Genomic DNA, 12015 nt, shown 5'->3' on the forward strand with positions numbered 1-12015 from the left:
CAGTCCTGACCAGGCTCAGCTGAAGGGTCATTCCACCTCTGAAAAGAGTAATAACGTCTTCCAAACATTTCCCTGTAAAGTGCATCTACATGTTAAAAGACCTTACTCTTTGATAAGTTAATCAAGTGGTGTCATGTTTTCTGGAGTTTTAGCCTCCAGGTTTAGATATTACGTAGAAACTATATAACAAAACATACGTATTAGCTTTGTGGATGCAGACAAATGTTTTAAGTGGCATCTTTTCAATGTGTTAATTGACTTGAATTTGATTATAACACAAAATAAGCTAATTCCTCTGTCAGGTGCAGTACTAAATGTTGTCCACAAGGGGGCAAAACAAGGCCATGCTTTACTCCTTAAGATTTCAAGTGTGTCAAACATTAGAAAGGGTCCCGCATACATGAGTCCCACATAAAAACATCAATCTGCAAAACTGTGTCCTGTAGGCGTTATTGTCCTGTTTTTGATTCATTGCAGTACATCAACCTTACTTTACTGTAACACATGTTAATAAACTTAAAGAAAAAAAAATGCAAAAGGTTTACAGCCTGTTGGTACTTTTGATTTTCAGACAGGAAGAACAGCCTCCTCCTCCACCTCCACCCATAGTGATCAACAGGTACTCAGATGATCTACTCAGAAAAATAGCCAAACGGATGAAAGAGAGACAGCAGATCTATAGGGAGAAAGTGATTGATCAGTACGCTTCATCCCCTGAGATAACCCCTCCTGTCAGTAAGTACTAACACAACACAGACACGACTGCTAGACAACATTACTGGCTTTTTTACTGAAATGCAAGGACACAAAGACTGAAATAAAATCATCAGCCACTTTATTAGGTCCACATTGACCCTTTTTTACCTTTAGAATTCACCTTGTGTTGTTGAATCTCATCAGACCAGCAACGTTTTTCCATCTTCTATTATCCAGTTCCGGTGAGTCAGTTTCCTGTTCTTAGCTGACAGGAGGCAACCGGTGTGGTCTTCTGCTGCTGTAGCCCATCTGCTTCAAGGTTGGACGTGTTGTATTCAGAAATGATATTCTGCATATCTTGGTTTGGAACCAGTGCTTACTTGACTTCCTGTTGCCTTTCTATCATCTTCAGCCAGTCTGCCCGTTCTCCTCTGACCTCTTTAATGTGTTGTAGTGTTTCCACAATGGTGCAAGTATGTTCTTTTGAAAGAAACTCAGTGGCTGATGGCTGTAGTTCAAGCAACAGTAGTTATAGTTAGTGCTTGCAGTTATAAAGCTGTGTTTTAAAGCTGTATTTTAATTTTTCAACTTCAGACACTCATGTCTTATTTGTGTAGCTTCCATCCACTTTCATCCTCCAGCAAAGCAAACGTTGCCACAACTGAGAGCAATAAGTTGAATCTTGACCTTTTAAAGCGGGTCTGTAAACAGCACCATGTCTCTTGCAGTCAGCTGTTTTTTAATCAATGTAATCATGAGGGCCAGGTATTATTGGCCAGTTTTAACCAGCAGACAGCTAGTTGCCGACCACTGATCTAGGCCTATGGTTCTCAACCTGGGGTCCCAAAGAACACTGGAAGTCCCTGAGGCTTTTACCATTGTGATTAAAGAGTAAGACCATATCCACAAAGAACATTTCATTGACATGGAACTGCATTTTGGGAGCCTGAAAACCCAAACTTTTTAAATCAGATCCTAAAGTGAACAAATGGGGGTCATCAAAATCTGCTCAACAATATTTTAACATATGTATTAGTCAAAAATTTAAAAAGTCACTTAAGGAAAGCTATTTGTTATTAATTTAACCTTGGCTTCATTGAAGGACAGGACTCTGCCAGAAGATAGTATTTATGGTGAAAATCTTACTAATGAAAGTATAAAACTAAGCATGGTCTCAGCCCAGGGTGGGCCAGTGGGTCCACGGCTTTTTAGTATTTGCATGAAGGGGTTCCACAAGAAAAATATGTTGGGAACCACTGATCTAGACCATGTTTTCATGATGCATTGAGTTGCTGCCATGGGATTGGCTACATAGCTGTTTGTCTTAACAATGAAATGAACAGGTGGACCTGATAAAGTGGCCAGTGAGGGTATAACTTGTATTAAATGTCTCAGCATACTAAATCGTCATGCTATCCTTACAGCACCTTTGCTTCAAAGAGACCACTACGCAAAAGTCCTTGAGGAGAGGGCCAGGCAAGCAGAGGAGGATCGGATAAAGAAGGAGGAAGCGGATAAGAAGAAGAAAGAAGAGCAAGAAAAGAAAAAGAAGGACGCTGAACAAAAGAAGAAGGAGGAAGAGGAGAAAAGAAAAGAAGAGGAAAAGAAGGTGAAGGTCCCCTTAAAAACCAAGCTGATTGCAGCTTTTTGGTCCACAGTGGACTTCATTCTGAAGCCACTTGAAGATGGGATGGACTCCGTGCTGGGGCACACCATCGATCCTTTCACTGATCGTCGCTACATTGCATGGCTGAGCGTGGTGACTCTGGCCTTCAACTACAACATATGGTTCATCACAGCCCGTCTGTGTTTCCCATATCACAATGAGACCACCAACCCATGCTGGTTTGCCATGGACATTGCGGCTGACCTCATTTACCTCACAGATGCAGTCCTGTTCCAGCCGCGCAAGCAGTTTGTCAAAGCCGGAGACATCATAGTGAGTTTGGAAAGAACCTGAACGGTGACATGAAATGAGTTGAATCAAAATATAACTACTTTTACTTTAATATCTTCCAGAAAGACCGTGCAATAACAAAGAAGCACTACAGAGATTCAGAGAGATTCCTGGTACTGTTACAGAATTCACAAAAATCTGGACTCAGATGTGAGCTAGCATTGATGATTTGACACATCTGTCTCTCTTCAACAGGTGGACATTGTGTGTCTTTTACCGTTGGACCTGCTTTACCTGCAGTTTGGATTCAAATCCATTTTCAGATTCAATCGTTTGTTGAAGGTACATCTAGGCTACTAATAAATACGTTTTTATGGAGAGGAAAATTAGATGTTGTTTAAGACATTGGCTAACATTTCTTTCCTTCCTCTCAAGGCAGACACATTTTTTGAGTTCAGTGATCGTCTAGAGAGCATCATGGCCAAGGCTTACATCTGGAGGTAAATATGATGAATTCAGTTACTTTTGGGTTGCTGGTATTGTTGTTGGTATAGATAACCATACACAACATTTTTTTTGTGATTGTTGTGACCTAAAATGCCCAACTTTGTTTTATTTTTCTTGCAAAAGCACCTTTAAATTTATTTCAAATGATCCAGTAAAAATCCTAAATCTTTATTTCCAACTTTCTCTTTTAAAATGGGCACACTGGGAAAGTTTTTCACTATTCAACAGAGTGCTCTTTAAGATGCAACATGTTGTTCAAACAGCATGCACAAAGAAAGAAAAGAAAAAAAAAAAATTTGTCTGAAGCTGTAGTAAAGTTGTGATGATTGGACTAAATTGTAAGAACATGCAGAATTCACAAGGATTGGCTGAATTTGTGATGAGCCATCATGAATCCACAGAGGGTCAGTAGCGTCTGAACTGTAACACCTGTAAGGTTCAGGTTTTTATGTTCTCATGGGTCTTTTAACTGAAATGTGGCATACTTTTTCTTAGACTATAAACTACAGCTTCTAAAACCAAACTAACATCTTTACTCCTCTGTTAGAGTCATTCGCACCATTGGCTACCTCCTCTTTATGCTTCACCTTAACGCCTGCATCTACTACGTGGCCTCCGACTATCAGGGCATCGGGCAAACTAAATGGGTCTATTCAGGGCTGGGGAGCGCGTAAGTACATGAAAATCCTCTAGCATATATAGCTACTGCATAATATTTTAACATAGGCTTTGTTTAAAATGCTTCAGTTGGAAATAATGCAGCATCTCAAATAGAACTTATAGTTTCTTTAAAAAAAGAATAGTTTCTGTTTTTGATAGAAAATAATAAAGCAAATTAATGCCTAATTTTCATGATTTTATTACATTGTGCTTAAATAATCTTGGATTTGCATTTTCTTTTCAAGGTTTGCTTCTGTGCAGTGTGTTGAAATTCCACATTTTATATTTGTTTGAATGTTAAGGACAACAAACAAAAACTTCCCTGAACTTTAAAGGATAAAATGTGCATTTTCTTTTCAGATCAAAGATTTCCATATTTCCAAATCTTTATCTTCTCTAATCTGATATCCAAAGAAAATACCAGATTTAAAATTTGTTGTATGTTCCGTCTTTGCTGCTGCTGCAGTTATCTTAGCTGCTTCTTCTATGCGGAGAAGTCCCTGCTGATGATCGCTGAGTTGCCAATCCCAGACTCGATGTTCGGACAGATCTTTCAGATGGTGAACTACCTATTTGGGGCTTTCTTTTTGTCCATCATTCTTGGCCAGGTAGCTTCTTTTCATGTAGCAACTGTGATCACTGCTTCTTTATATATCTTTTTCTCTTTTTTCCGTCTATTTGTAATGTTTGCTCAATCATTAGCAGGTAATCCTGGTTTTTGCAATTCTGTTTTATTTATTTATTTATTTTTAATCATTATTATTGGGTGTTTTTTATCATTAAAAAAAAGCAAGGTGTCAGGGAAATCGCTCTTCAGTTAATTCAAACCTTGCCCAAAACTCAAGACTTTCCTCTTCTTCCAAAACAGAAATGCCAATTCTCCAAAAGCATCTTCTAAAACATGGGTCCTGGAAGAAAATCAATATGAAAAAATGCTGTATAGTTTATACAACTCTCCCTGATGCCCTCACCTCTCCACAGATACCTGCGTTGTTACTACTACGCTGTCCGCAGTCTGATCAACATCGGGGGTCTAAACGAACCTCACACCGTCTTTGAGATTACCTTTCAGATGACAAATTTTTTCACGGGAGTTTTTGTGTTCTCAAGTTTGATTGGACAGGTAACAGAGAACCAATCTGCCCGTAGCATAGGTAACGTCCAGGAACCCTCAGTTCATCCGGATCCTGAAATTAGCATCTCTAAATTAGACCAGGGATCGTTTTTCATGGTCCTCGAATGCTGGTGTCCAAGTTTTTCAAGCTTTACAAGTCTCCCTGGTGCAATACACCTGACTTAAATCGATGGGTAATTAGCAGTCTGCAGCAGGTAAACTTAGAAAACCTGCAGGACACTGGCCCTCGAGGACCAGGATAAGGATCCCTGAATTAGACCATCATCAACTCCACTTTTTCACTTTCCACTTGTCTTGTTAATGTAGTGGTAGATGAATGAAACCTGTCCTGATAGAAACTCATTAGTCACAGCACCCTGTTACTGTATTTCATCGGTTTCCTGTGAGGTATGGCTTGTAAAATAGGTTAAATGTAGCATACTCAGTAAAGTCAAGAGATTTAACCAGATTTCTCCTTCATTCTTATGACATTGCCTCAGATGAGAGATGTCATCGGTGCGGCCACAGCTGGACAAACTTACTTCCGATCCTCCATGGACAACACTGTAGCTTACATGGTGACCAACAACATTCCTTCGTTGGTGCAGAACAGAGTCCGTACCTGGTACACCTACACGTGGGATGCCCAGGGCATGCTGGGTCAGTATTCGCTGACCATTTGTGGGGCATGTATTTTGTACTCAGGCCATCATAGAGAATCTGTGCAATACCTCTATTAGGGCAGTTTTCCTCTTCACTGTTGCACATGCTCAAGATATCAGGGATCTCTAACTCTAGTCCTCAAGGGTTTTAGATGTTTCCTTACTATCAGAAACTTACATAGTTATACTTTAAAGACAACAGAAAAAATTGCTATAATGAATGTACAATAACTTCCCACAGCAAGAAATGAGGTAAGGCGGACATACTTCAGAGGATAACTCGATTACCTGCCCATGCATGCATACTTAAACAAGAACCATAGTGGATGTAGAATACCATAAGTCAAAAATTAACATGACTGCTTACTGTTAGTTACAAGAGTACCCAAACTTTCCTCATGACTTATAGGGTTTCTTAAAATTCCTTCACAAAAAAGTCTTTGCCAGTAAATCCATAAAAAGTCTCCGCCTTCTCCTTTTGCTCTTGCATAAGGCTTATTAAGAAAAAAAGAAAAAAAAACTCTATGTAGCTACAGCTGGAAATCAATATTTCATGTAGTATGCAGGCTGTTTACCTGATATGCACTGCAGACATAAGCAGCAAGGCCAGCTTAAAGTCTCTGACATTTCAAAGAATGCAGCTAAAATGACAGCTTAAATCTAACTGCCTTGGATGAAGTTCGAAAGAATGTGCAAGATTTCAGAAAGCCCTAATTATTCAGATGCACAGTTCTACTTCTCTTTGAAAGAAAAATAAATGATCCTATTTCTTCATGTTGCTACAGAATCGGCAGATACTGAAGTCTTTTGTTCAATCTTTTTGTTCAGATGAGTCTGAGTTGCTGGATAAAATGCCCCTGGTGATGAGAACTGCCATTGCTGTGGACATCAATTTGACAACATTCCAGAAGATTGATCTTTTTAAGGTGGTGTATGAAAATAAGCTACTTACGTGATGACAACAAATACCAAAGACTGGTCTGCTGAATCTCTCTGCATGCTTCCTCAGGGCTGTGACCAGCAGATGTTGGTGGACATGCTGCTGAGGCTAAAGTCCATCATCTATCTGCCAGGAGATTTTGTTGTGAAAAAAGTGAGTTGATACAATGTCTTTATGTATTCATGGTTATCTTGAATTTTGCATGGGAAGCGGCTTTAACGTGAAAACTTTCAATTATATTTACCCCCCAAATCAGGGTGACATTGGGAAAGAAATGTATATCATCAAAGGTGGAGCGGTGCAGGTGGTGGGAGGACCTGACAACAGCATTGTGTTTGTCACACTAAAGGCCGGATGTGTGTTTGGAGAAATCAGGTAAGTTCACACACAAACACACACAAAAACTTGTTGATGTGTGTATTTGATGAAACATCTGTGCAAAGATAAAATACTGTAATAATTTAATAGAAACTATAATTGTGTTAAAAGGTTGTGAGACCTCTGGTGGTCATTAGAGGAACTGCATGGAAAAGTTAAAAAGGGTGTCGTGACAGTAGCAGTTGCATTGTATAAAGAATGTATTTTAGCCTTAATCGTGATAAGTTTTTATACCACCAATAAAGTAATTTTGAGCTCCAACCTAACAAAATGACATTACTGCCACTGTTTACATGTAATCATAGCAATCTTTCATGTAGCTTTCATTACTGTGACGGTTGCCTTGCAAAAAAGAATGTATTTTTCCTCGTATCATGACCCTTTTCCTGTTTTAGTCTAAACCCAACCAGGTAATGAGAAAGGTGTTTTATTAATGTGTTGTTGTGTTACTGATGGAATGCATGTTGCTTTTATTTTATTTACCAAATGCTTATGTTGAAAGGGCAGCACTTTGCTTTGTCCAGCCACCTCTCTCTCCTCTTTATGTTGACTTTGTGGCTTGTTAAACGATACACTTAACTCTGACATTTGCTCCTTTGTTTAACCGTACAACTGTAGAGGCAGATCTTTAGAGGATGGAATTACGAGTCATATTTGATTAAAAATCAGCAGATATGATTCAGCTGGAGGATTTGTTGGTTTAATCAAGTAATAAATAATACCACTAAATAAAATAACTTCCAGAACTATGCATGCATAAAATGTTTTTTTGTGTGTGTGTGTGGGTGTGTGTGTGTGTGTGTGTGTGTAGTTTGTTACAGTCTTCAAAAGATGGGGGCAATAGACGAACGGCTAACGTCAAAGCCTATGGATTTGCTAACCTTTTTGTCCTGGAAAAGAAAGACCTGTTTGACATTTTGGTCCACTACCCAGAGTCTCAGAAGGTTCTGGCCAGGAAGGGCAGGTGAGTTTACCTGACAGAAGGCACAATTCGTTTGTTTTTGGGTTTTTTTTTTGTTATTTTTAATGTATGTTTATTGCATATGTTGGAACAAATTTTGAATTGCACATTTCAAACTGAGAAAACCTGCTATAATAAGTGAAGCAGCTAAGCTAGGTACATCATAAGCTTTGTGTGTGTAGGAAACTAATGAAGGCCAAGGGCCCAGCAGCAGCTAAAGCAGCAGAGGAGAAGAAGAAAGGATTGGCTCTGTTTGCACCCAAACCACCAACACCTAAACTGCTACGAGCTTTTGGAGGAACCGTTAACAAACACATGCTTGATAAAATGAAGGTAAACAAAATTTCCTTCTCTTTCAAAATCAGTCTTTTACAAGTTGTCATTTAAGTCATTTAACACACTTTTTCTTTTTTGTCTCCCCCCCCCCCAGTCTACTTCTAACAAATGAGAATCCTCAGAATCTTGCATGTATTTTTAATAACTCCATTTTGGGAGTAAAGTTTACTTTTTTCAGCCTATTGCTGTTCTTTTGTACTATGTTTTTTTTCTATTATATCTTAGCTGGACAGATTTAAACATATATACTTTGAAGCCCTAGAGAACACTATCAGGGTTAAATTGAGAATGTGTGTTTCAACAATAGTAGAAGTAATGAACTAAATTAAATCTAAAGGACCTTTTAACCCCTTGATTAAAATAAGGTAAAATGAAAATATATAACAGTATATTTATTTTCAATTATTGTGAGGCTGTGTACACTATTCAGTATATGAACAAGTTCTGCTGCATATAGTGAATACTGGAAAATAAATCACAATTTATTGGCTGTTATTTCAGTTTAAAATGACTTAATAGTTGTACACATTAAACCCAACTTTTGCAGTTATGAAAACCTGTGATATTTATACTTACTTATATTTCTATCTGCCTAAATAAACTGTAACCTGCTATAAAGTCAGCCTATTTTGTTGTGTTTGCTCAGTCTTCATGTGTCAGCTTTCAGTGTGCACGATGGTAGTTCCACAGTAGATCCTACTTAATCCTGTTAGCCACAAGGGACATTAAGGCTGATTAATCAAGTGGTCTCTTTATTTGTGATTTCTACAGCCAAAGGGGAGTTTAAGAAGCAAAGATAAATATTAAAGCAACTACTTTTACAATGCATATTTAACACATTTTTTATGTTATACCTATATTTAGTATATGTCTAAAAATAATTTTATTGACTTTAATGGAAGGATAAAGTAGTCTTTTTACATATGGGTTAAATGAATTTTTAGCAGCCTATATAGTAGACTTAGAAACCAGTCTGTAATAATGACATCATAGCAAATTTCCCCATGTCTTCCCAAATCTCTCATCAAGGTGTTATTCATTAATGCATTTAATAATAATATTTAAAAATATATTTCTGCTACTGCCTGATAAAATGTAATAGAGCTTTTATTTTTGTCAGTGCCATATTAACCCGACTGTGTGTAAAAAAAAAATAAAAAAAAAATAAATAAGTATCCAGCCTGGCAGTGATTGGTGGATGTGTTGGCTGCTACAGTGTTGGATCCAGGAGAAAGGGGTGTGCCCAGAGGGAATTACTCATTCTAAGAAATTTAAAAAAGCTTCAGTCTGTGGTTCAGGTTTAACACGAAGATCCAGCGAGTACTTTTAAGTCACAGCAGAAGAAATGGATGGACAGACCTGCTGACTGTAGCCCACACAGACCCTCAACATGTTCAGCAAGCTGAAAAAGTTGATAGGAGCTCCGGAGCCCCCCTCAGCTCCAGCAGCTGCTCCGCCATCTACTTCAGCTCCGCCACTTAAGGTAAGCCCTGATCTTTGATTATCTTTTAAATTTATTATACTGAAAAATAGTTTCTGGCAGACCTCAACCAGGGTTATTTAAAAGCATTTTCTTCAATAGTTTTAACATGGTAAAATCCTCATATTTAGGTTGTTATCATACTGGGCTACAGCTCGTTTTGTGGTTTATCTGAACAGTATAAACCTGATGATAATATATTCACACAGATTTTATTAAAGGACATAATGACAGGTGATTTATCAGAGAATGCTTCTAAAGCAGCGTGGCAGGCATTTTCTTCAGAAGGGAATCTGGTCCTGCTTGGATGGATTTACTATTAGAGGCTGGCAGTCCAGTCGTCTGCCCGTTCTTCCATCCTGGTAAATATCATGAGGGAACTTTCTTAAATTTGGCCAAAACAATTAGCCAGACTCAAAGATGAGCATATTTTAGGTCACAACTCAAGAATTCATCCTGTACAGTGATATTAAAAAAAGAAAATCTTGAATTGGCTTAACTAGGCAAATATTTATACACTCTAATACCTTTGTTGTGCATTTTTTTAATTTATTTTCAGGAGGACAAGCCACCAGAAACGAAAGATGAAAAAGTAGAGGAACCCAAAGAAGAAGCTGAAAAGAAAGATGAGGAGAAAAAAGAAGAAAAGGAGGAAAAGATAGAGGAGCAAAAACCAGGTGAGATGTCTGTGAGATGGTCGGGTCTCCATATTTAACTGTCTTTCATTATGGTGATAGTGATGTTGTCTGTAGACATGGTATAGTGAAGGTTGTGGAAATATCCTGTTTCTTTATAACACCTGCGTTATTCATGCCCTTACATGGCAGGTTAATGCACTACAGAAGCCATGTATATTTATTTTTATTTATTAAAATACTGTTTTTGTTTAGTTTTGTTAAACTCCAAGAAATTAAAAAGGGAGTTCTTCACACCATCAAGAGTTTCTACTCCTGAATTCTATAAAATGTATGGCTTGTTTAAATTTTTATCCATTACTTGTCTGTTACCATTTTAAAGCCTTTCTTAATGTAGTCTGACAAGGTTCTTGAGATTTAGCGAATGTTTCAAATAAAGCCGGTGAGAAAGATTAGCTGCTTCCCCATCCCTCGACACTAAAACGTGCATAGCACATTGAAGTAGGCTGACAGAGCGAAAACTGCAATCTTCATGCACTTCTTGCATCTCAAAAACTGAAGACTTAGTTTACTACTTTTTATTTTGATGGCAATGTCTGAACAACTGTAGAAAAACGTGTTTTCATATGTTTGTTAGCTCGGCTGAGGCTAATGCAGCTCCAGGAAAATACAATGTGATTTTACATTTCTTGAAACTAGATAGGGAATGTATGTGTTTCCTTATGTAGAATTTAAGCCCACAGTACCTCCACTCTTTATTCCTTAGTGACTACACTAGCATTTAAAGAAGACAGATTGTGTTCTTTTTCTACAACATTTTTTAAGTTCTTTGAGTATTGATTGTGACTTGTCTTGAACAAAACAATAATACAGTTTTACAGCACTCTTCTCTACCCAGTCTTCACAGCTCTGTTCACAGCAGCTGGTTTTATGCCTTGGTTAGTTATTTAAAATGTTAAATATGAAAATGAATGTGTAAACTGAAATGAGCAGCTAATGTTAGAGAATGTAGAATAACTTAAGCCTTAAAGAGGTAGAAGAACCGAGGAATATTTTTTCCTAACAAAGGCTTATTCGGCATCCATCTTGCATCCTGTCTCTTCTTAGCTTTCTCCAGACAGTAAAGGTCAGCCTGATGTTGGTTTTGTGTTATCTCATGCCCTGTCTTTATATCCTGTAATTCTCAGATAATGTCCCCTTGTGTTTCTTTGCTGAATCAGCTGCTGTGCTCGTTCAAAACGCCCAGTGTATTGATTTCCAGTTGCTAGCGTGTGACACGGCGTGTTAAGCGAAACTCAGCTGCATGCATGCAGCATCCTGGATGCAAAAGTTGTGAAGTGCAGTTTCTCAGCCTCAGGATGCTGCTGAGCAGCGATGGCTGCAGAAATATACATAAAAGATGTCACTGTGTCATCAAACAAGACAGGAAAGGACAGTTTTAGGGTCTGACTGTGACTGGATTGTAGAACTTTAAAATGAAGGTAAAGCAAATGGGTTGCATATTTCTCACCTCAGATTTGTTCAGAGGGATTTTTCTTGACTGCTTTGGTGAAATATGCAAAAATTTCCATAACCTAGTTAAGATAAAGCCTGCAACCTGTAATGTATGATCCTATACTGGGTTGTGGTCAGATGGCTTCACATGTACTCTTTGATTATGGGTTTTAACTGAGTGTTGACCAGTCAGAGCAGAATATAGACTTCTCAAGACAGGGGCCTTTGACAAAAAAAAACCCACTGAAGAATATG

The 12015-nt window shown here is 38.1% G+C and overlaps 2 protein-coding genes across 2 annotated transcripts in view; both read left to right on the forward strand.

The window, feature by feature from the left end:
• The first annotated feature begins 578 nt into the window (after positions 1–578).
• cngb3.1 (cyclic nucleotide gated channel subunit beta 3, tandem duplicate 1) overlaps positions 579–12015 on the forward strand; it is a 35616-nt gene continuing 24179 nt past the window's right edge. The window contains exons 1-3 of the mRNA XM_041968889.1: positions 579–735; positions 2121–2305; positions 10191–10308. Coding sequence (XP_041824823.1) covers positions 657–735; positions 2121–2305; positions 10191–10308 — 382 coding nt within the window. The 5' untranslated portion in view covers positions 579–656. The remainder of the gene's footprint in view (positions 736–2120; positions 2306–10190; positions 10309–12015) is intronic.
• On the forward strand, positions 3656–8739 carry LOC121628717 (cyclic nucleotide-gated cation channel beta-3-like). The gene is made up of 8 exons (XM_041967954.1): positions 3656–3770; positions 5375–5534; positions 6365–6462; positions 6546–6629; positions 6733–6851; positions 7666–7818; positions 7998–8148; positions 8246–8739. Exons 1-8 carry the CDS (start codon positions 3744–3746, stop codon positions 8261–8263), a joined length of 810 nt encoding a protein of 269 aa, XP_041823888.1. The 5' UTR covers positions 3656–3743; the 3' UTR covers positions 8264–8739.

The sequence above is a fragment of the Melanotaenia boesemani genome, chromosome 18, assembly GCF_017639745.1.
Source record: "Melanotaenia boesemani isolate fMelBoe1 chromosome 18, fMelBoe1.pri, whole genome shotgun sequence".
Taxonomy (NCBI): Eukaryota; Metazoa; Chordata; class Actinopteri; order Atheriniformes; family Melanotaeniidae; genus Melanotaenia; species Melanotaenia boesemani.